This window comes from Microcaecilia unicolor, chromosome 9, assembly GCF_901765095.1.
Source record: "Microcaecilia unicolor chromosome 9, aMicUni1.1, whole genome shotgun sequence".
NCBI lineage: Eukaryota > Metazoa > Chordata > Amphibia > Gymnophiona > Siphonopidae > Microcaecilia > Microcaecilia unicolor.
Genome location: NC_044039.1, coordinates 175,371,358 through 175,395,762, shown reverse-complemented (window position 1 = coordinate 175,395,762; position 24,405 = coordinate 175,371,358). Strand labels below are relative to the sequence as shown.

The 24,405-nt window shown below is 42.8% G+C and overlaps 1 protein-coding gene across 2 annotated transcripts in view; it reads right to left on the bottom strand.

Moving 5' to 3' along the window:
• Window positions 1–24,405, bottom strand: part of LRRC9 (leucine rich repeat containing 9) — a 469,353-nt gene that overhangs the window by 224,413 nt on the left and 220,535 nt on the right. For both annotated transcript variants that reach the window (XM_030213856.1, XM_030213854.1), the window contains 3 exons: window positions 20,459–20,576; window positions 20,224–20,356; window positions 19,696–19,836 (listed from right to left, as the gene is read on the bottom strand). In XM_030213856.1, the coding sequence (XP_030069716.1) occupies window positions 19,696–19,836; window positions 20,224–20,356; window positions 20,459–20,576 (392 nt within the window). The remainder of the gene's footprint in view (window positions 1–19,695; window positions 19,837–20,223; window positions 20,357–20,458; window positions 20,577–24,405) is intronic.

Genomic DNA, 24,405 nt, shown 5'->3' with positions numbered 1-24,405 from the left:
TGGTAGCGTTTCACACAGTGCTATGTACATCATCTCTGAAGTCTTCCCTCTGCATTCAGCCCCTGCAAAAACATGAAATTACATCAAAAGGGGGAGGGGGGCTGAATGCAACATAGGGAAGATTTTAGAACTGACACAGGCAGTATTTGCGTGAAATATTATCACTGCCAATGACTTCTGGAAAGGAAAGCCATGTTTACAGATAGAGGGGAGGGGAATTGAAAGAAGGGGGATGCTGAATCCTGGGGTGAGGTTGAGAGATATGAGGATTGCAGGACCTAGGTATGGAGAAGCGGGACAGGGAAGAGATATGCCGGGGGGGGGGGGGGGGGGGATAGATTATGCTACTTGCTGGAGAAGTAAAGGAGTTGGCTGCTCCAGGGTTGCTGGTGAGGTAGGCTTTCGGTGCCCTGAGTCACTGCCTCACCTGCCCATGCCTTGAACTGATTCTGCATCCATGCAAAGAAGTAACCTAATGATTATAGCAGTTGACTGAAAACCAGGGCAAAGAGCCAGAGGATTCCAGTTCAAATTCAACTGCAGCTTTGAGATTTTCTTACTTTTTATTATTATTATTTTTAAACTGTGAGCCCTCTAGGGACAGACAAATACCTACTGTGACTTCCCTTACTTCCTCCAGTGAAGAACTGCTCAATCAGAGCATCATTCTGTAACCTGGTTGTGCCGGGTATCAGGTCATCTTTTTGGACACATACATCCCCCTTCCTTTCTTTCTGAAATAGAGGATGTCCATATTTTGGCCCGTGAGTACCTCCTAAAATGCCAATAACACATCCACTTGCTATTAGGACATTCTGCAGCTTTATACATCCATATCGAAGGTTTATAAAATTGGGATAAGGACAGCAGAGACATCAGGGACATAGAGGGGAGACAATGGGCAGGATTGATAGAAGTACACAAAAAGATGGATAGTAGATATAGAGAATAAATGTCAAAAGGACAGGAGATCCTGGAGAAAGTTAAGAATAAAACACAAAAGCAAAAGAGAGACAGCAGGACCAAACCAATGCTCAGACAACAAAGGGAAAAAAAGTATATTTTTCTGAATTTATTTTATTTTTTTTATTTTATTGCATTTATATCCCACATTTTCCCACCTATTTAAAGGCTCAATGTGGCTTACATGATTATGTTAACATTGTCATACCAGGATATAAGATACAGTAGACTTGTGCATAGTTTGAGTGAGGAAGGATAGAAGAAGGAAGGGAGTGATTAGGGTAGTTATAGAGGGTGGGCTTTCATAACTAATTGGGTTGGTGAGGTATATTAGTGAGGCTGTCGGTTATCGGTTCTCATTGTAGGCCTTGTTAAAGAAGTATGTCTTCAGAGATTTGCGAAAGATAGTTGTTTCATTGATTGTTTTCAAGTCTGTAGGTAGTGCATTCCATAACTGTGTACTCAAGTAGGAGAAGGTAGTGGCATGCATCAGCTTGTATTTTAGTCCTTTACAGCTGGGGAAGTGCAGGTTGAGGAATTTGCGGGATGATCTTGTGGCGTTTCAGGGAGGTAGGTCTACGAGGTTTAGCATGTAGATTGGAGTGTCTGCGTGAATGATTTTGTGTACAATCGTGCAGATCTTGAACACAATTGGTTCCTTAAGTGGGAGCTAGTGAAGTTTCTCTCTTAAGGGTTTTGCACTTTCATATTTCATTTTTCCAAATATGAGTCTGGAGGCAGTATTCTGGGCAGTTTGGAGTTTTTTTGATAGTCTGCTCTTTACAACCAGCGTACAATGCGTTACAGTAGTGTAGATGACTTATTACCATTGACTGTACCAGGGTGCGGAAGATGTATCTCGGGAAGAACGGTTTTACCCTTTTGAGTTTCCACATGGATTAGAACATCTTTTTCGTCGTGTTTTTCACGTGGGTATCAAGAGTGAGGTTTCAGTCAATGGTGACTCCAAGAATTTTCAAGTAATTTTAAGTAATTGGGCTGCACATTGATCAAAAGTTCTAATCACAATTAAAAATGTTAATCAAATGATTAATCACATAATATCCCCAATATAGACAGCAGATGTTAATTCTCAAAACTGACATATTCCAATTACTAAACTGGAAATAAATAAATATATATATATATATATATATATATATATATATATATATATATATATATATATATATATATATATATATTTATAGTTAACCTTTGTTTTCTGGTGACTTTGTTTTTCTAATCATTTGTTCCCTGTTTCTGGGTCTGCTTTCCTCTGTCTGAACTCTGTTTCCAGGGCATCCTGTCCATTATTTCTTTTCTCTCTTCTTCACTTCCTGCCCTATATCCATTTTTCATGTTCCAATTTCTTCCATTTTTCTTCCTCCTGAAATCTGTCTAATTTCCATCTCCCCTCCCCTCTGTGGGCACAATCTCATTTCAGTTCCCCTGGGCACAACCTCCTCTCCCCTCCATGGGCACAACCTCCCCCGGGTTCTGCCTGGCTGCATCTCCCTTCCCCTTTGACTGAACTCTAGCATCTCACACTCCCCACTCCCACACGGTCGCTTTCTCTCTCATGCTGCTTCTACCTGTCCCTCTCGGTCCTCTGACCTTGCCTTTAATACTGAAGGCAGACTGCTTCTCTCATCTGCCTATGCCTCTCTTTATAACTTCCCGCCAGAAAACAGGAAGTTCTGTCAGAAAAGGCGGGACGCCATAGAGAGAGGCTTGGGAAGATCAGAAAAGCAGCTTGCTTTCAGTGTTAAAGGTAAGGTCAGAGGACCAAGAGGAGCAGGTAGAAAAGCAGCATGAGAGTGAGAAAACATGGGTCACTTTTTGCAGCCCCAACACTACTGGCCAGAGCGTCTACTGCCTTATGCCAGTTTGGAAGTGCCACAGGCTTGTACCTCCTCGGTCACTTCCAGGTCACAGGTGCCCAGTTCTTCCTTCACACCGCCAGCAGCTGCCTCTTCCCGTAGAAGCAGGGCCGACCCAGCAGTCTGTCCCTGTAATTCGGGTGAGCCCCATTTTTTGTAATGCTGGATGGTCACAGGTGGGGAAGACTTAACATGTATTAAAATTTTTAACGCACATTAAACATTTAACGCGTTAATCGCATTATTAACATGTTAAATTTTTAGCCCTAATACTAATATGTTAGCTTGGAGAAATAAGCATCCTCCCTCTGCCCCCCCCCTTCCTGGTCCCCACTACCTTCGTACTGATGGTTGTTATAAGGGGGCGTATCTCAATTTTTCAACCTGGGGCCTAGTCAATCCTAGCTACACCACAGATGGAAATAATACAAAATGGGCCCAATAGAAGAATATAGTTGGATTCTAAATCTCAAAGAGAATCTGCAGAACAAATTGACCAAAGCTACTATCTCATTGGAAAGTTATTTATTTTATTATATTTCTATAGCATACCACTTTGCAGATCTGACACAGTTTACAACATAAGATCATTATAATATAAAATAAACATATAAATGCTCGAACTGTACAAAAAAACCTATGAAATAATCCATACAGATAGAATAAAATCATCCCATGGCAAACCCCTTCCCCCACATTCCTCCCTCTTTCCCACATTCTCTGATTGATCCTCCATCTCAAAATCAACCCATTTATTTACCTCTTCTGTTTCCTCCTTCCCTACATTGACAATGCACTCTCTTAAACAGCATTTTTCCAACACTAAATCCACTTTTTGCCTATTAGACCCTGTTCCCCATAGCTGGTACACTATTTCCTCATATAATATTCTTCCAACTATTCTTGAGATTCTTAATAAAAACCTCTCTTCTGGACTTGTCCCTCCATATTGGAAACACGCATTAATACGTCCAATTTTTAAAAAACCTGATTTGGACCCCACTGACTCAGTAAATTATCGCCCCATCTCGAATTTGTGCTTTCTTTCAAAACTTACTTGAGTGTGTGGTCTACTCACATCTTTACGCCTTTTCTGAAGAAACTTTAATTTTTCATTAATGTCATGCAGGTTTCCGTCGACACCATAATACTGAATCCGTTTTAGCCTCTTTACTTAGCAACTTACATCCACCCTTCATAAACATCAAATTTCGCTACTAATTTCACTTGATCTATCCTTCGCATTTGATGTTAACTATTCCTTTCTTCTTCGCTGATTCTCTGAGGTTGGCATTTCGGCCACTGCTCTAGCATTATTCCCTTCTTTTCTGACCGCATATTCTCTGTCAATTTAGGGTCATCCACTTCAACTCCCAAACCACTCCGATATGGCATTCCTCAGGGTTCTGTCACCTCTTCTATCTAACGTTTACCTCAGTCCTCTTGCTTCCGTTCTTCATGACCTTAATGTAAATTTCTATATCTACATGATAATATCCTCTTAGTTTTTCCTTTTTTACCATATCAAGTCGATCTCTCCAATGTTCAATCCTGCCTTAACTTAGTTTTATCATGGCTCACAGATTACAGTCTAATTCTTAACCCGAATAAAACTACTGCATGCTGGATCACTGGTTCTCTTCCTATCCCTAAGTGTTCTCTGACCCTTTATAACCAACCAATACAACTCGTTGATACCTTCCACTTAGGTGTTACTTTGGATTCACAGCATTCCTTTTCTCAACATATCTCCTTCTGTTCTTAAATCAGGATTTTACTCTCTCTGTCATCTTCACTCAAATCACTCTTACTTTGACTTTGCTTCCTTACATACCCTAGTTCATCCTTTTGTCATTTCTAAAAACGATTATTGTAACTCTGTCTTTGCAGGCTTCCCAAATTTCCAACTGAAAAAATTAAAAACTCTTCACAATTCAGCTGCTTGTTTTCTCTGTAAGACTAAACGTTATGACCATGTCACACCTCTACCCTTGCAACCCCAACAATAACTGACTTCTACTACCTCAAGGAATCCTAATCCACCCTGTTGAGATGTCCAGGGGTACAAAAGGACCTTACGAGACTGGGAGACTGGGCAGCTAAATGGCACATGACGTTTAACGTGAGCAAGTGCAAGGTGATGCATGTGGGGAAAAAAGAACCTGAATTATAGCTACGTCATGCAAGGTTCCACGTTAGGAGTTACAAACCAAGAAAGGGATCTGAGTGTCGTCGTCAATAATACACTGAAACCTTCTGCTCAGTGTGCTGCTGCTAGGAAAGCGAATAGAATGTTGGGTATTATTAGGAAAGGTATGGAAAACAGGTGTGAGGATGTTATAATGCCGTTGTATCGCTCCATGGTGCGACTGCACCTTGAGTATTGTGTTCAATTCTGGTCACCGCATCTCAAAAAAGATATAATGGAATTGGAAAAGGTGCAGCGAAGGGCGACTAAAATGATAGCGGGAATGGGACGACTTCCCTATGAAGAAAGACTAAGGAGGCTAGGGCTTTTCAGCTTGGAGAAGAGACAGCTGAGGGGAGACACGATAGAGGTATATAAAATAATGAGTGGAGTGAAACAGGTGGATGTGAAGCGTCTGTTCACGCTTTCCAAAAATACTAAGACTAGGGGGCTTGTGATGAAACTACAGTGTCGTAAATTTAAAACAAATAGGAGATACTTTTCCTTCACCCAACGCATAATTAAACTCTGGAATTCGTTGCCGGAGAACGTGGTGAAGGCAGTTAGCTTAGCAGAGTTTAAAAAGGGGTTAGACGGTTTCCTAAAGAACAAGTCCATAAACCACTACTAAATGGACTTAGGAAAAATCCACAATTCCAGGAATAACATGTATAGAATGTTTGTACATTTGGGAAACTAACCAGGTGCCCTTGGCCTGGATTGGCCGCTGTCGTGAACAGGATGTTGGGCTCGATGGACCCTTGGTCTTTTCCCAGTGTGGCATTACTTATGTACTGTTTCTTCGACTACACTGTTTGCCTTTCCCCTATTGGTCCTTTTTCAAAATTCTCTAGTCCATAAGGCTAACTACACTGGTCTCCCATCTTTTCTCTCTTCTGTGATTATCCCTTACATACCTACAAGAGAGTTGCACTCTCTCGATTCTCACCGTTTGGTTCTTGCCACTCCTAAATTAACACATCTAGAGTCTACTCATCACTTTGCCTTTTATTTCCTTGGCCCTAAACTTTGAAATGATCTCCCCCGTTATACTTTTGGAACCCTCCCTAAACAAATTCAAGGCCCTTCTTAAAACACACTTTTTCTCTAACGCCTTTGGTATCAACTCCCAGTGAGACTCTATTTCTTGACTAGGATTTTCCGTTTTTCGGTTATGATGAATATTATTATTTTTAGAAATGGGTTCTAGATAACCTGAGAATCTATACAAAGAAAGAACTTCAAAAACAAATTGGTGAAGCAAGTCTTAATTAATTTATTATTCAAAATACAATCTTGCAAGAATGGATGGCTCTTATGGTAAAGCAGGCACACACATCCCTTAATTCTTACAGCTTATATTTCTTTCACTTGTAACATAGGTTTCTGCCCCTAAATTCTTCACTGGATATTGATTTCATATCTATAACCTATTACATTAGTTCTAAGTATCATATGTCAATCTCCACCCCTTATGGCCGTTCCCCTTTTCTTTTCTGAAAACTGTAAATTTTCAATAGCTACAGAGATTCTATTCCGGGTGTTATCTTGCATGTGTCCACTCATGGGTAGCTCTTATGCTTGGCTTACATTCTCTTATCTCAGCCTTCAGACCTTCATGTCCTGAAGACTTACATAAATTTCTGCAGCAGCAGTTTCAGGCGTGGTAGGCTTCATTCCCCCCTCTCTACCTACTGGTTATAGCTTATCTTGCTTTTCACATTGCTTGTTAGCTAGCAACACCCTGCTTTTCAAACTGCCAGTCCTTCTGTTAGTACTTTAAGCAACCTAAAATATTTAAAAATGTTATATTAATCTATCTATTAATGTGGTGGTCCTTTTTAAGAAGGGCCTGCAATATTAGCACACACACACACACAGGCACACAAGTATAGTTGCTTCACTTATCCCCAAATATTTCCTTTCTAAAGGGGCATAAGCTATGTAATTTACCTTTGCAATGTTGTTAAGTGAAAAAGATATATATATATATATATATATATATATATATATACACACACACACACATATACACACATACATATTTCTCACATTATTTAATGATTATTTTTTGTCTCTGTTTTGCATGATATCTTTCCTATCTTAATGGAATTCCACTTCCCCTCTGTGTTAAAAGTGCACTATTTTATATTGTTTTTAGTATTGTAAACTGCCCTGAATTGTCTGTACAGATAGGGTGGTATAGCAAATTTTAATAAACAAACACTCACCCACACAAAACTGAGGCCTCAATACTTCCAGAAAAGCCTTGAAAAATATCTAGGTCAAGTTTTCCAAGCCCTTAAATTTCCAATATCCCTAAAAGCATCTTGGAGCCAATTCCACAAACTACTGGTCATAACTGAGAAAACACTTACGAGTAATCTCCAACCACTCTGCTCTCCTATCTGGTACATATACAGGCTCATTTTCGAAAGAGAAGGACGCCCATCTTTCAACACAAATCGGAAGATGGGCGTCCTTCTCCCACAGTCGTCCAAATTGGTATAATCGAAAGCCGATTTTGGACATCCCCAATTGCTTTCCGTCGCAGGGACGGACAAAATTCAAGGGTGCGTATCGGGGGCGTATTGAGGGCATAGTGAAGGCAGGACTTGGGCATGCCTAACACATGGATGTCCTCAACCCATAATGGAAAAAAAAAGGGCATCCCTGACGAGCTCTTGGACGACTTTACCTGGTCCTGTTTTTCTTATGACCAAGGCACAAAAAGGTGGCCGAAATGACCAGATGACCACCGAAGAGAATCGGGGATGACCTCCCCTTACTCCCCCAGTGGTCACTAACCCCCTTCCACCCTCAAAAAATATCTTTAAAAATATTTTTAGCCAGCCTCAGATTTCATACTCAGGTCCATCACAGCAGTATGCAGGTCCCTGGAGCAGTTTTAGTGGGTGCAGTGCACTTCAGGCAGGCGGATACATGCCCCTCCCCCTCCCTATGTGATACGTTTGTGGATGAAACAGCGAGCCCTCCAAAACCCACCACAAACCCACTGTACCCACGTCTAGGTGCCCCCCTTCACCCATAAGGGTTATGGTAGTGGTGTACAGTTGTGGGTAGTGGATTTTAGGGGGGGGGGGGTTGGGGGCTCAGCACGCAAGGTAAGGGAGCTATGTTCCTGGGAGCATTTTATAAAGTCCACTGCAGAGCCCCCTAGGGTGCCCGGTTGGTGTCCTGGTATGTCAGGAGGACCAGTGCACTACAAATGCTGGCTCCTCCCACGACCAAAGGGCTTGCATTTGGTCGTTTCTGAGATGGGCGTCCTTGGCTTCCATTATCGCCGAAAATAAGAAACGACCAAGTCTAGGGATGACCATCTCTAAGGACGACCTAAATTTCAAGATTTGGTCGTCCCTGACCTTATTATCGAAACGAAAGATGGACGTCCATCTTGTTTCGATAATATGGGTTTCTCTGCCCCTCCATCAGGACGTTTTACGAGGACGTCCTCAACAAAACTTGGGTGTCCCTTTCAATTATGCCCCTCATAAAAATCCCTCCGAGATGACATAAGTGGGTGGACCAATACATAATGGCTCAATTATTCATTCAAATACTTAAAATATAGGCTATGATGAAGTGCCTTAAATGTCAAGATTAATACATTAAATTATACATAAACTTATATAGACTACCGATGGATCTGCTGAGAATAGGATTCATTGGGGTTGAGAGATCGTGGGGATTAGAGAAATAAGGGTAATTTAACCAGTCCGACAGATCCCAGGTCCTAGCTGAATTTCAGACTGGATCTGCATAAGTGCCCACCAGCAGTACATGTCAAGATAGGCTTAGATGTTCAATGCCAGTGCCCAGAGATGGCCTGCATTGAATATCTGGGTTCAATTTAGCTGGCAGCAGTCAGCACTTTAAAAATGTTGCCAGCTGAATATTGACTGGTATGTCTTTGACTCTTCAAAGTGGATCTCCATAACAGATGGTAATCACAGTTGACAAGAATATCTGACAGGGCATGTGAGGAGGTATGTGGCATTAGTAAAGATGAAAGATAATGTGGCAGTCCAGTATAGTGTGCATAACAGAACCTTGAGGTAAATTCGGGAAGAAGTTGGACATCAATGCTATTCATAAAGTAGGGAATGATGTGATCAAATTATCTGTCTCCATTTAACATCTTAACCACTGTATTTTATATGGTCTAGAATCTTTTAATCAAAATGCCACCCACAACAGAAGCAGAGTAGTACACTAATCTACTCTATTAAGGACTGAGTGGATGATGAACTTGAGGGCCTTCTTATCCAAAAGGTATTTAACTGTTCAGATTTTCCTTAAACAAAAAAAAGGGGGGAGAGGGGAACATACAACTGAGGAGATCTGTACACCACCTTGGAAGAATCTCTTCATAAAGGTGGTAAATAAATACCAATAAATAAATAAATATCAAACACAAAGTGTGAGTGAAGTTTCACATCTCAGTCAGTAACCATATCTTTTAAGGAAACTAAACCATTTTGAATTCTGAGGACTATAAGAGATGGGAAGGATTTGTCCAGGTTTACTTTTAATTGTGGGCTTCAACCAAATAGTAACAGATTCAAGGCAATTTGTTTAAAGAAGTATCAAATACATTTGCTTAGGACTATTGTTGTCTGCTCCTGCAATCTGTTATGATGAAACTTAGTATAAGGTGCATCTACTACTAAGGCCTGAAGCTCATTGGCCCTACGAGCTGAAGTAACAGCCACCAAGAAAATGACCTTCCAGGTCAAGTATTTCAGATGGCAGAAATTGAGTGGCTCGAAAGGAGCTTTCATCAGCTAGATGAGAACGACGTTGAGATTCCATGACACTGGTGGAGGTTTGACAGGGGGCGTTGACAAAAGCAAACCTCTCATGAAGTGAACAACTAGAGACTATCCAGAGATGGGCTTACCATCTACACGCTGATGATAAGAATTAATTGCACTAAGGTGAACCCTTACGGAGTTGGTCTTGAGACCAGATTCTTAAAGGTGTAAAAGGTATTCAAGCCGGGTCTGTGTAGGGCAATCAAGGCGATCTAGGGCCTTGCTCTCACACAAGACGGCGAACCTCCTCCATTTGAAAGAATAGAACCTCTTAGTGGAATCTTTCCTGGAAGCCAGCAAGACCCAGGAAATAGTCTCTGAAAGACCCAAGGAAGCAAATTCTAGGCTCTCATCCATGCTGTGAGAGCCAGAGATTGGGATGTAGAAGGGACCACACATTCTGTGTGGTGAGGGTCAGAAAACACTCCAATCTCCATGGTTCTTCGGAAGATAACTTCAGAAGCAGAGGGAACCAAATCTGCTGCGGCCAATACAGTGTGATCAGAATCATGGTTCCGTGGTGCTCCTTGTGTTTCAATAAAATCTTTCCCACTAGAGGTATGGGAGGATACACATACAGAAGACCCCCCAATTGTCCCCCAACACAGAAGGTGATGATAGTCTGTTGTGGGCCTGAAGCCAGGAACAGAACTGAGGGACCTTGTGGTTGAGCTGAGTGGCAAAAAGATCCACCAAGGGGGTGCCCCACGCTCGGAAGATCTTGTAGGTTACACCCATACTGAATTGAGAAGGAAGGCATTAGATGTTAGTCTGTCATGGGCCTGAAGCCTTGAACAGAACTGAGGGACCTTGTGGCTAAGTAGCAAAAATATCCACTGAGTGGGTGCCACATGCTCGGAAGATCTTGCAGTCTATGCCCATATTGAAAGACCACTCGTGAGTTTGCATTATCCTGCTCAGTCTGTCGGCAAGGGTATTGTTTTTGCCTGCAAGCTAAGTGGCTCGAAGGTAAATGCCATGTTGGTGAGCCCAATGCCACATTCGGAAGGCCTCCTGACAGACGGCGTGATCTAGTGCACCCCTGATTGTTGGTGTAATACATCTCAACCCAATTGTCTGTTTGGATGAGAACAATTTGGAGAGATAGCTAATCTCTGAAAGCCTTTAGAGCATTCCAGATCACTCAGAGCTCTGGGAGCTTGATCTGAAGATTCGTTTCCTGGGAACACCGAGCTCCTCTACATGAGCTCCCCATCCTAGGAGAGATGCACCCATTGTTAGCACTTTTTGTGGCTGAGGAATTTGGAATGGTAGTCCCAGAGTCAAATTGGATTAAATAGTTCACCACTGAAGGGAGCGTACAAGCTCTAGGGATACTTGGATGACATCTTCTAGATTCCTCATGGCTTGATACCACTGAGAAGCTAGGGTCCACTGAGTTGATCTCATGTGAAGACGTGTCATGGGTGTAACGTACACTGTGAAAGCTATGGGGCCCAACAATCTCAACATCTGCCGAGCTGTGACCCGCTGAGGTACAAACCTTGGAAGTGAGTGCGACCAGATTGTCTGCTCTTGTCTCTGGGAGGTAAGCTCGAAATATCTCAGTATCGAGCTGGGCTCCTATGAACTCCAAATTGCTGGACAGGGCAGAGATCGGACTTGGGGTAGTTTAAAACGAACCCTAGTAGCTCGAGCACCCGAATAGTCATCTGCATGGACTCCTGAGCACCCTTGTTCGAGGTGCTCTTCACCAGCCAATCATTGAGGTATGGGAACACATGGACTTCTAGTCTGCATAACGATGCTGCAACTACTGCTACACATTTAGTGAAGACCCTGGGAGCTGATACGAGGCCAAAAGGCAACACGTGGTACTGAAAGTGATGTGTTCCCAGTCAAAATCAAAGATACTTCGAGTGGGCTCGAAGTATCGAGATGTGAGTATATGCATTCTTCAAGTCCAGAAAGCATAGCCAATCATTCTTCTGAATCATTGGGAGATGGGTGCCCAGGGAAACCATCTTGAACTTTTCTCGGACTAGGAATTTGTTCAGGGCCTTTAGGTCTAGAATGGGACGCATCCCCCATTTTCTTTTGCACGACGAAGTACCTTGAATAGAATCCACGCCCTTCCTCCCCTGGAACGGGGTCGACCGAATAGGCCTTCAGAAGGTCTGAGAGTTCCTTTGCAAGTACCTGCCTGTGCTTAGAGCTGAACGAATGAGCTCTTGGTAGGCAATTTGGAGGTTTGAGGTATCAAGTGAGGGCGTATCTGAGACAAACTATTTGAAGAACTCAAAGGTTGGAGGTTATAAGAGACCACCTTTGATGAAAAAACTAAACTCCCCCCAACTGACAAGTCATCTGGGATGAACACTTTTATTGTGGATATGCTTTGCTGGAGGCAGTCAAAAGCTCATCCCTTGCTTTGCTTGGGAAGCAGCAGGGGACCTTGGCGCACGCTGTTGACGTGAACGAGCACACTGGGCGAGCCAAAGGGTTGTACCTACGTCTAGGATAGTAATAAGAACTCCTCCTTGTCTTGCCAAAAGTCCTCCTAGCTGAGGAGGCTGATGCAGAAGTCGCCCAGTGGGAGAGAGAACAGTTGGTTATCGGTGTTTTTTGATTTGGTCTGCAACCTCCTCAACCTTCTCTCCAAAAAGGTTATCCCCTCAGCATTGGGCATCCACCAACCTCTGCTGAACAGAATGTTCCACGTCAGAAACAGACAGCCATGAGAGTCTGCGCATTGCTATACTTTGAGCAGAGATCCTGGATGCCGCATCACAAGTGTTGTAAGTGCCCCTGGCCAAGAACTTTTGACACGCCTTCTGATGCTTGGACCAAATGGCGAACTGGCTTGGCCTGCTCTAGAGGGAGCATCTCAGCCAGGTCGGACAAATTGCGCACCAAGTTTTGAAAGTGGATGCTTGTGAAGAGCTGGTATGATTGTATTTGGGAAATGAGAATTGAAGCCTGGTACATCTTCCTCCCAAAAGAATCCAGGGTTTTAGTTTCTCTGCCTGGGGGTGCCAAAGCATAGTCCCTGGAATTCCTGGCTCTATTGAGAATGGATTCCATCACCCTGGAATTGTGAGACAACTGAGGCAAGGCACATTGTGGATCTGATACTAGATGTCAATCTTCTTGGGCATGACAGGGACCGACAGACTGCATCCCGGTTCCTGACAAGGACTTTCTCGAGTACCTCATGGAGAGGGGCAGTCACAGCCTCTTTAGGAGAAGATGTGTAGACCAGGCAGTCATAGAATCTCTAGGAGAAGATGTGAAGTCCAGGACCTCGAACATCTTGGCCCTGGGCTCATCCTCCACTTCCAAAGGAAATGGAATGGCATCAGCCATTTCCTTAACAAAAGATGGAAATGAAAGGTTCTCCGGCCTCCTGACTCTCCTTTCAGGTTGAGGGGAGGGTTCAGAAGGAATTCCCTAGGTCTCATCCGAGGAAAAGTACCATGGATCCTCCTCTCAATCCCATGAGCACTCTTTTTCAGTGTCAGACAATACCTCCTGATGGGCGTGTCCAGACTGAATCTGCCTTGACGTGGAGGAACCATGTCCTCGAGAAAGAAGTTGAGAAGTTGGCTCCCACGAAGCATCCTCCATCAATGTTGAGGGAGTGCCTGCTTGGGTGGCAGTTGACACCGGGGCCGCATGAGGCATCAGTGTCTGAGGCCACACCGCAGGCTGAGAGCCAACTGGGGCTGCAACGGGAGGCAGGATAGGTGCAAGCACCCACAGTGCTGAGGCACACCGTTGCATGAGGCCATCCAGCAGCTCAGGGAGCAAGGCCCAGATGCGCTCATCAAGGACCAACACCGAGAAAGGCTGAGATACCGGCTCAGGCAGGTTGCAGAACTGCCACAGTCGATACAGGAGCAGGGTCTTGGCTACATTGACACCTCCTGTATGGAGGGGGGAGTCCTCCCTGTGCTGACGCTTCTAGAGTGCCAAATCCTTCAACGCCCCGGAGCTCCCAGCACCATGTGTCGAGGGCGACTGATGACAATGCTTCTTGGCCTTCGCCCAAAGCATGTCACCAAGGCTCCTCAGTGACAATGAGGACGATGTCGAATCCTACTACTACTACTACTTATCATTTCTATAGCGCTACCGGATGTACGCAGCGCTTCACACTTGAACACGGAGAGACAGTCTCTGCTCAATAGAGCTTACAATCTAATTATGACAGACAGGACAAGTAAGGGATAAGGGTTAGGACAGACAGGACATATCAGGGATAGGGGACAGTTGAAGGTTTAGGTTTAGGAGTTAAAAGCAGCATCGAAGAGGTGGGTTTTTAGCCTAGATTTGAAGATGGCCAGAGATGAGGCTTGGCGTACCGGCTCAGGAAGTTTATTCCAGGCATACGGTGTAGCAAGATAGAAGGAACGGAGTCTGGAGTTAGCGGTAGAGGAGAAGGGTGCAGATAAGAGAGATTTGCCCGATGAGCGGAGTTCCCGGGGAGAAGTGTAGGGAGAGATGAGAGTGGAGAGGTATTGAGGAGCTGCAGAGTGAATGCATTTTAAGTCAGTAAGAGGAGTTTGAACTGAATGCGGAAATGGATAGGGAGCCAAAGAAGTGACTTGAGGAGAGGGCTAATATGAGCATAACGACACTGGCGGAATATTAGTCATGCAGCAGAATTTTGAACAGATTGAAGAGGAGAGAGATGGCTAAGTGGGAGACCTGTGAGAAGCAAGTTGCAGTAGTCTAAGCGGGAGGTGATAAGAGTGTGGATGAGGGTTCTAGTTGCATACTCAGAAAGGAAAGGGCGAATTTTGGTGATGTTATAGAGGAAGAAACGACAGGTTTTAGCAGTCTGTTGAATATGTGACGCGAAGGAGAGGGATGAGTCGAAGATGACCCCAAGGTTACGTGCTGATGAGACAGGAAGGATGAGCATATTATCCACAGAAATAGAGAAAGGGGGGAGAGGAGAGGTCAGTTTAGGTGGAAAGATAAGAAGCTCAGTCTTGGTCATGTTAAGCTTCAGGTGGCGGTGAAACATCCAGGCAGCAATGTCAGACAGGCATGCTGAAAATTTGGCCTGGATGCCTGCTGAGATTTCTGGTGTAGAGAGGTAGATCTGGTGTAGAGAATCCGATGACGATGGACTGTCACAGGGGCCATGCACAGCAGAAGGCCTCGAGGCAAGTGGAGACCTACTCGATAAGTACATAAGTACATAAGCGTTGTCATACTGGGACAGACCAAAAGTCCATCAAGCCCAGCATCCTGTTTCCAACAGTGGCCAATCCATGTCTCAAGTATCTGACAAGATCCCAAAAAAGTACAATACATTTTATGCTGCTTATCCTAGAAATAAGCAGTTGATTTTCCCAAGTCCATTTTAGTCCAGCTTAAGAACTTTTCTTTTAGGAAGATAGCTTAGCGGGGTTTAAAAAAGGATTGGCTAACTACTTTTACCACATTCTCTGGCAACAAATTCCAGAGTTTAATTACAAGTTTATTGAAGAAATATTTTCTCTAATCTGTTTTAAATTTACTACTTTGTAACTTCATTGCGTACCCCCTAGTCCTAGTATTTTTGGAAACAGCAAACAATCGATTCACGTCTACCTGTTCCACTCCACTCATTATATTATCCACGGGAGACGTATGTGTTAGGCGGTGAGAGGGATCTTGGGGTGATAGTATCTGAGGACCTGAAGGTGATGAAACAGTGTGACAAGGCGGTGGCCGTAGCTAGAAGATTGCTAGGCTGTACAGAGAGAGGTGTGACCAGCAGAAGAAAAGAGGTTGTAATACCCCTGTATAAGACGTTGGTGAGGCCCCACCTGGAGTACTGTGTTCAATTTTGGAGGCCGTATCTTGCGAAGGATGTTAAAAAAATGGAAGCGGTGCAAAGAAGAGCTACAAGAATGGTATGGGATTTGCGTTGCAAGACGTATGAGGAGAGACTTGTTGACGTGAACATGTATACCCTAGAGGAAAGGAGAAACAGGGGTGATATGATACAGACGTACAAATATTTGAAAGGTATTAATCCGCAAATGAACCTTTTCCAGAGATGGGAAGGCAATAGAACTAGAGGACATGACAAGAAAAATGTCAGGAAGTATTTTTTCACGGAGAGAGTATTGGATGCTTGGAATGCCCTCCCGCGAGAGGTGGTGGAGAGGAAAATGGTAACAGAATTCAAACATGCGTGGGATAAACATAAAGGTATCCTGCTTAGAAGGAAGGGATCCCCAGAAGCTTAGCCGGTGGTGGGAGGCAGGGCTGGTGGTTGGGAGGTGGGGATAGTGCTGGGCAGACTTATACGGTCTGTGCCAGAGCCGGTGGTGGGAGGCAGGGCTGGTGCTTGGGAGGCGAGGATAGTGCTGGGCATACTTATATGGTCTGTGCCCTGAAAAAGACAGGTACAAATCAAGATAAGGTATACACAAAAAATGGCACATGTGAGTTTATCTTGTTGGGAAGACTGGATGGACCGTGCAGGTCTTTTTCTGCTGTCATCTACTATGTTACTATTAGTTACTATTTTATATACCTCTATCATATTGCCCTTCAGCCATCTCTTTTCCAAGCTGAAGAGCCCTAGCTATTTCAGCCTTTCCTCATTAGGAAGTCATCTCATCCTCTTTATCATTTTAGTCGCCCTTCTCTGTACCTTTTCTAATTTGACTATATCTTTTTTGAGATGTGGTGACCAGAACTGCACACAATATTCAAGGTGTGGTTGCACCATGGAGCAATACAAAGGCATTATAACACCCTTGTTTTTATTTTCCATTCCTTTCCTAATAATATCTAACATTCTAGTTGCTTTCTTTACCGCCGCAGTACACTGAATAGAGGGTTTCAAAGTATCATCAACGATGACTCCTAGATCCTTTCCTGGTCGGTGACTCCTAATGCGGAGTCTTGCATCACATAGCTATAGTTCAGGTTCCTCTTTCCCACATGCATCACTTTGCACTTGCTTCACTGCTCTCAGTGTCTAAGAGTCTAGCAGCAGCTATGCTTACCGAAGCTCTTGATGCCAGTGCGATGCTCGATGTCTATGCCGACGCCTCCAACTTCGATGCCAATTCAGACATTGGCTTGGCTCTAAACATCCTCTCTCATTGAGACTCTCTGGAAACCCAGGTTCTTTTCTTCAAGCGAAGACAGAGAACACAGCAGGGCTATGGTCGGGAACAAGACACTGTAGACACCTTAAAATTGGGCGTGGTACTGGAAGATTGGAGGGTGGCCAATGTAACGCCGATTTTTAAAAAAGGTTCCAGGGGAGATCCGGAAAATTATAGACCGGTGAGTTTGATGTCGGTGCCGGGGGAAATGATAGAGGCTATTATTACAAACAAAATTACAGAGCACATCCAAGGACATGGATTACTGAGACCAAGTCAGCACGGCTTTAGTGTGGGGAAATCTTGCCTGACTAATTTACTTCAATTCTTTGAAGAAGTAAACAAACATGTGGACAAAGGGGAGCCGGTTGATATTGTGTATCTGGATTTTCAAAAGGCTTTTGATAAGGTACCTCATGAAAGGCTACAGAGGAAATTGGAGGGTAATGGGATAGGAGGAAATGTCCTATTGTGGATTAAAAACTAGTTGAAGGATAGGAAACAGAGAGTGGGGTTCAATGGGCAGTATTCACAATGGAGAAGGGTAGTTAGTGGGGTTCCTCAGGGGTCTGTGCTAGGACCGCTGCTTTTTAATATATTTATAAATGATTTAGAGATGGGAGTAACCCGCGAGGTAATTAAATTTGCTGATGACACAAAGTTATTCAAAGTCGTTAACTCGCAAGAGGATTGTGAAAAATTACAGAAGGACCTTACGAGACTGGGAGACTGGGCGGCTAAAAGGCACATGACGTTTAATGTGACCAAGTGCAAGGTGATGCATGTGGGAAAAAAGAACCCAAATTATAGCTACGTCATGCAAGGTTCCATGTTAGGAGTTACAAACCAAGAAAGGGATCTGGGTGTCATCGTTGATAATACACTGAAACCTTCTGCTCAGTGTGCTGCTGCGGCTAGGAAAGCGAATAGAATGTTGGGTATTATTAGGAAAGGTATGGAGAACAGAATTGAGGATGTTATAATGCCATTGTATCGCTCCATGGTGCAACCGCACCTTGAGTACTGTGTTCAATTCTGGTCGCCGCATCTCAAGAAAGATAAAGTAGAACTGGAAAAGGTGCAGCGAAGGGCAACAAAAATGATAGCGAGGATGGGACGACTTCCCTATGAAGACTAAGGAGGCTAGGGCTTTTCAGCTTGGAGAAGAGACGGCTGAGGGGAGGACATGATAGAGGTATATAAAATAATGAGTGGAGTGGAACAGGTGGATGTGAATGTTCACACTTTCCAAAAATACTAAGACTAGGGGGCTTGTGATGAAACTACAGTGTCGTAAATTTAAAAGAAATAGGAGAAAATCTTTCTTCACCCAACACGTAATTAAACTCTGGAATTCGTTGCCGGAGAACGTAGTGAAGGCAGTTAGCTTGGCAGAGTTTAAAAAGGGGTTGGACAGTTTCCTAAAGGACAAGTCCATAGACCACTACTAAATGGACTTGGGAAAAATCCACAATTTCGGGAATAACTTGTATAAAATGTTTGTACATTTGGGTAGCTTACCAGGTGCCCTTGACCTGGATTAGCCGCTGTCGGGGACAGGATGCTGGGATAGATGAACCTTTGGTCTTTTCCCAGTATGGCATTACTTATGTACAAGAATGGATGTCTTTCCCAGAGATTGTCCGATTGCACTGGATATAGCACTTGAAGCCATTGGGAAACTTCGTGGACATGGAAGGAAAACTTTCTCGGCTAAATCAAACGTAGCGATGGTGCCTGAAAAATGGCAAGGCATGGCAAAAAAGAAAAGGAAAGTTCCTGGCCAAAATCAAGGCCTAAAAGTGGCCGAATGACGAAAAATATAAGAAAACTTAAAACCGGGCAAAAAAACTAAGAACAATGAAAAATTAAAGGGCAGAGGTTCCACAACAGGAACACAATAAAGGATGAAAAAATGAACAAAAAATAGTCGAAAGGCACAAGAGAGCTCTCTAGGACTGAGCAATGTGAGGAGACTGTAAAAAAAAAAAAAACACACGCCTAACACTCTCAACTTCACCACGGTAGAAAAAGAACTGAGGGGACCGCATTCGTGAAGCAGGTGGAAGGCACATGCGCAGTGGAGCGTGTCTTGCGCTCCACAAAGCTCTCATTAGACTTTTGTAAATTCCGGAGCGGGTGACACGGGTTGGCGTCACCCACTTGTGAGAATTAATAAGTCTGCTTGTCCTCGGAGAATGGCACTTAAGCCAGTTAAGTGCTGATATTCAGTGCTTAAGTGGCTAAAGTAAATAAGACTGCATAAAATACAGTCTTATCTTTATCCTGTTCATCTTAGCTTGTTAAATGCTGAATATCACATTTAATAAGCTAAGTTTTATCCGGCTATGTATGCCTGGATATTTAATGCTGGTGTCCAGACATGGCCCAGCACTGAATAAATGGGTTTAAAGCTGCCAGCCAAAAAGCCCCCCAAAACTGACAACCATCGGCTCAGGATCTATGCCACTCTTTCCTTGTAGTACTCCCTTTGAGACTGATTATGTAATGTGCTTTACTTTACTGATGTAATGGCACATGCAGGCAGCCTAAGACCTTATTAGTGTATATTATTTTAATCCAGTATAACTGTTTCTTCACTGAACCAACAAACAGAATAACGCTTAAAATATTGTTAGCCCAATAAACATGTAGTTTAAATGCATATTTAATGATAAACATGACATAAAAAGTCAATGGATATTCAGTAGCACTGAAAAGAAATAGACAAAAGATTTACTTACCATTGGTGACAGACACAGTACTTTTACTTTTTCGAGGTCTGAAAACTGAATTAGCTGTAATATAGTCAATTTGTCTGATAGGTTCTTTTCCAAAAGCTTGAACACTATGTCCAAGAAAAACTTTTGTAATTATCACCTTTCCTAAGTTGAAAAAAAGATGAAATCAATTTAAAATAAAAACATGATAAATCTAAAGGTCTGTCCAAGAAATGAGATTGTTTGAGAAACTGCATTATAATTTGATATAGCAGTCAAGTAAGGAGGTTTTCAACATTTAAGTAAAATTTGCCTTTTACTTGATATGTACCTAACTTGTAATTATCTGCCATATGTCTTTGAAATTTCCATCCCCATCAATTCTCCTAATTGAAGGTTTGCATACAGTGAGGAACGGAAACCAGATAAAAATATAGTATATATATGCAGTGATGTAAGCAAAAGTGATTTTAAAGTATATAAAAGTTTCAACCTATACAGATGGAGCAGTAACATTCAGTTATATTTAGAAGTGTTTTACAATTACATTACCGTATCTATAGGATTCAGGATCACTTTTGTCTTTTCCCTTAATCTTTTCTTGTTGCTGCAAATATTCTATTCTGGGTACTTCACAAAGACTTAAACTATTAGAAAGCATAACAGCATCACCATGATCATATTGCTGCAAAGATTAAAAGAATATATTTAATAGATTAAATGTTCCCATTTTATATCACAGTAAATGTGAGCTATTAAACATTGTTTCTTTAAAACATCAGGTTACCTTGCCCCTTCCAGTTTCCTTGAAACCATCCTCAAGCACTTGAAGAAGTTCTTTATTCCCAACAGGTACGTTTGGGTCAAATATATAGAAAAGGTATTCCAACATCCTGCGGTAGGTTCTTAAAATAAAAATTTCAAAACCAAGTAAATATTTTTCTTAGTAAATAGAAAACTAACAGCTAGAGGTACTGTGTGTACTATTGAGTTAGCATGTGCTAACATAATTAACATGCACTATTAGTAAACTAGGTCCCATTGTGTAAAATGGGACTTGTAAAATAACATTAAAGTAGCACATGCTAACATAGGTCGTGCACACTAGTTACTCTAGCTGTAAGTTGCATACCTGAAATGGGTGTTTTGTATAGATAACAGGATAATCAGCCATACAAGGGGCTGACATCATTTGATGGTGCTAATGTGGAGCAATTTTCTGAAAGCTTAGAAAATCCTAAAAGATTTTCTTGATATGTTCAGGTCTTCCCAATTAGTTGCTACTGCACAGTCCCGCTCAGACCTCTATAACAGCTTAAAGAAGCCATGAAAAATATTGAAATGGCACTCTTAAATAAATAATTCTAAAAGGGGAAGGGGAGAGAATATGTGCCTAATTATCCTGCTGTCTATAGAGAACACCCGTTGCAGGTAAACAACTTTTGGGTCAATATTCAGCCAGCATGGTCAGCTTTATTTAAAATGCTGGTTGCAATGATCAAAAAATATATGGATATTCAGCGCCACTATCTGGATGGTGATCCACATAACTCAGGACAGCCTTTTAAATTTGTGCTGAGTTATCCACACAGTGGCAGTATTCAGTCCACTATATGTGCTGAGTTATCCAAATATGTTATCCAGATGGTGGACTGAATGCTGCCACTATCTGGATAAGTTCAGGGACCACCCAGACTCCACCCATGCTCTGCCCTAGAACTATTCTATTGTGAAGGGCAATTCTATAATTAGGTGCCTGCATTTACGCCTCCTTGCATAAAGGGGTTAGACGGTTTCCTAAAGGACAAGTACTAAATGGGAAAAATCCACAATTCCAGGAATAACATGTATAGAATGTTTGTACGTTTGGGAAGCTTGCCAGGTGCCCTTGGCCTGGATTGGCCGCTGTCGTGGATAGGATACTGGGCTCGATGGACCCTTGGTCTTTTCCCAGTGTGGCATTGCTTATGTACTTATGTAAATGCCTAAAATACCTGCACTTATCTGGGTATGTGTACATTTACCCACATGGGCACATAAATCCTATTCTGCAAATACTTGCATAATTTGCATAGTGCATATTTGCAAGGGGACATACACATGAGCACAGCTTATGCAGGAGATTAGGAGACTCCCACTTACGCATGCAATATACAGAATACTGTAAGCTACATGCTTCCCTTCTGCATTTAGGTGCTCACTCTATAGCTGATATAACTGCAGGCACCTAAATGTTAGGCACACCAATACTGTGTTACATTAGTATTCTATTAAAAAAAAACAACTGGGCACTTAGTTCCAGTATAGAATGCAGCCTTGAGGGACCTAAATGGAGGCACCCACTTACAGAACTGCCACCATGGTGCTAAGGCAGTCTGTAAGGATATTCAGAGACAATATCTGCATAGCTCTTCTGAATATCCCGGTCAGCAGTTCTTATCCAGGTAGCAGGTGCTGTTATCCAGATAAGTGATTTTCAATATTGACCCATTAGTTTTCTTCAGAATCGATCGGCCACACAAGTGGAAATCCCTAGCTAAGAATTCTCCAACTAAAAAGAGGAAGAATGACTGTTGCTCACCTGCAACAGGTTTTTTTCTGTAGACAGCTGGATTGATCAGGCACACAATACTGGAAGTTACGGGAACAGTTCTCCCAGTGCTCAGAACTTAGTGTAAAGTTCTGAGCATTAGCAACTCTTTATTAGTTCCAAAGCTCAAAATGCCTGGGCAGCTCTCAGGGAGGTAGAAAGGTCAGTGTACCATCAATCCTGCTAAGTAAAATACCTATTATAGATAAGCAAAGATGTGTTTTCCATTGACAAGCAAGACTGAGTCAGGCACACAAATGGGTGACTCCCAAGCTTAGGACTGCTCATGTCTAATTCCCAAACCTACAAAAGCAAGAGTTGCTAAATCACACAGATTGGTCAGCACAATTTGATCAAAAGCATTTCTTTAATTGTAGCCCCGTCCAAGCAGTAATGCAAGGTAAAAGCATGAAGCAAGGAGAATGCATCCAGTGAAGCAGATTTTAGGAGAACCACTGTAGCTACAATGGATCTAATTTAATGAGACTTTAGTGCTCAAAGGAGTACTACTTTGTTCGTAACAGACTGGATGCAGGATGCCAGCCATTCTGCTAGAGTTCTTTTGATGTATGCCAATTCCATTGGGGTCAAGAGATATAGTAACACAGTAACATATTAGATGACGGCAGAAAAAGACCTGCATGGTCCATCCAGTCTGCCCAACAAGATAAATTCATATGTACTACTTTTTATTTGTACCTGTCCTCTTCAAGGCACAGACCGTATAAGTCTGGCCAGCACTATCCCCGCCTCCCAACCACCAGCTCTGGCACAGACCGTATAAGTCTGCCCAGCACTATCTCCGCCTCCCAACCACTAGCCCCGCCTTCCACCACCGGCTCTGCCACCTAAACTCGGCTAAGCTCCCAAGGATACATTCCTTCTGAACAGGATTCCTTTATGTTTATCCCACGCATGTTTCAATTCTGTTACTGTTTTCATCTCCACCACCTCCCGCGGGAGACAAAATGCTGCACAGACTTCCAGACTGACTCAGGTCCAGATGCACTAAATCTAACGAGAGAGCAATGTGGTTTTTAAACTAGTTCTTGCCGGTTTAGCAAGCAAGTAGTAAAATGAGACATCACATTTTCCTGTCATGGTAGCAGATAATGAAAACGGAATGCAAAGCTATTATAATGAGCTAATTACTATTGTAGTGTGCATGCAAGGCGATTCACAGCCGTTTTCCAACCCGATGCACAGAAAAAATCCCTAGCTTTACTGTCCTGACAGCTCCAGACCTCCCGTTAAATTAAAGACAATGCCATCAGCGTGCTTGATATTACCACATCTGCTGACTTAAATTTGAAATCCAACATTGCAATCATCGGAAGCCATGCACATTATCATTTCAGTATCATTTCACGTCCTCTAGTTCTATCGCCTTCCCGTCTCTGGAAAAGGTTTGTTTGCGGATTAATACCTTTCGAATATTTGAACGTCTGTATCATATCACCCCTGTTTCTCCTTTTCTTCAGGGTATACATGTTCAGGTCAGCAAGTCTCTCCTCATACGTCTTGTAACGCAAATCCCATACCATTTTTGTAGCTTTTCTTTGCACCACTTCAATTCTTTTTACATCCTTAGCAAGATATGGCCTCCAAAACTGAACACAGTACTCCAGGTGGGGCCTCACCAATGACCTGTACAGATTGTAAGCTCTTTGAGCAGGGACTGTCTTTCTTCTATTTTTGTGCAGCGCTGCGTACGCCTTGTAGTGCTATAGAAATGCTAAATAGTAGTAGTAGTAGGGCATCAACACCTCCTTTCTTCTGCTGGTCACACCTCTCTCTATACAGCCTAGCAACCTTCTCGCTATGACCACCGCCTTGTCACACTGTTTCGTCGCCTTCAGATCCTCAGATACTATCACCCCAAGATCCCTCTCCCTATCTGTACATATCAGACTCTCACCGCCTAACACATACAGTACGTCTCCCGTGGATTTCTACCCCCTAAGTGCATTACTTAGCATTTCTTTGCATTGAATTTTAATTGCCAAACCTTAGACCATTCTTCTAGCTTCTGCAGATCCTTTTTCATGTTTTCCACTCCCTCCCGGGTGTCCACTCTATTACAAATCTTGGTATCATCCGCAAAAAAGCAAACTTTACCTTCTAACCCTTTGGCAATGTCACTC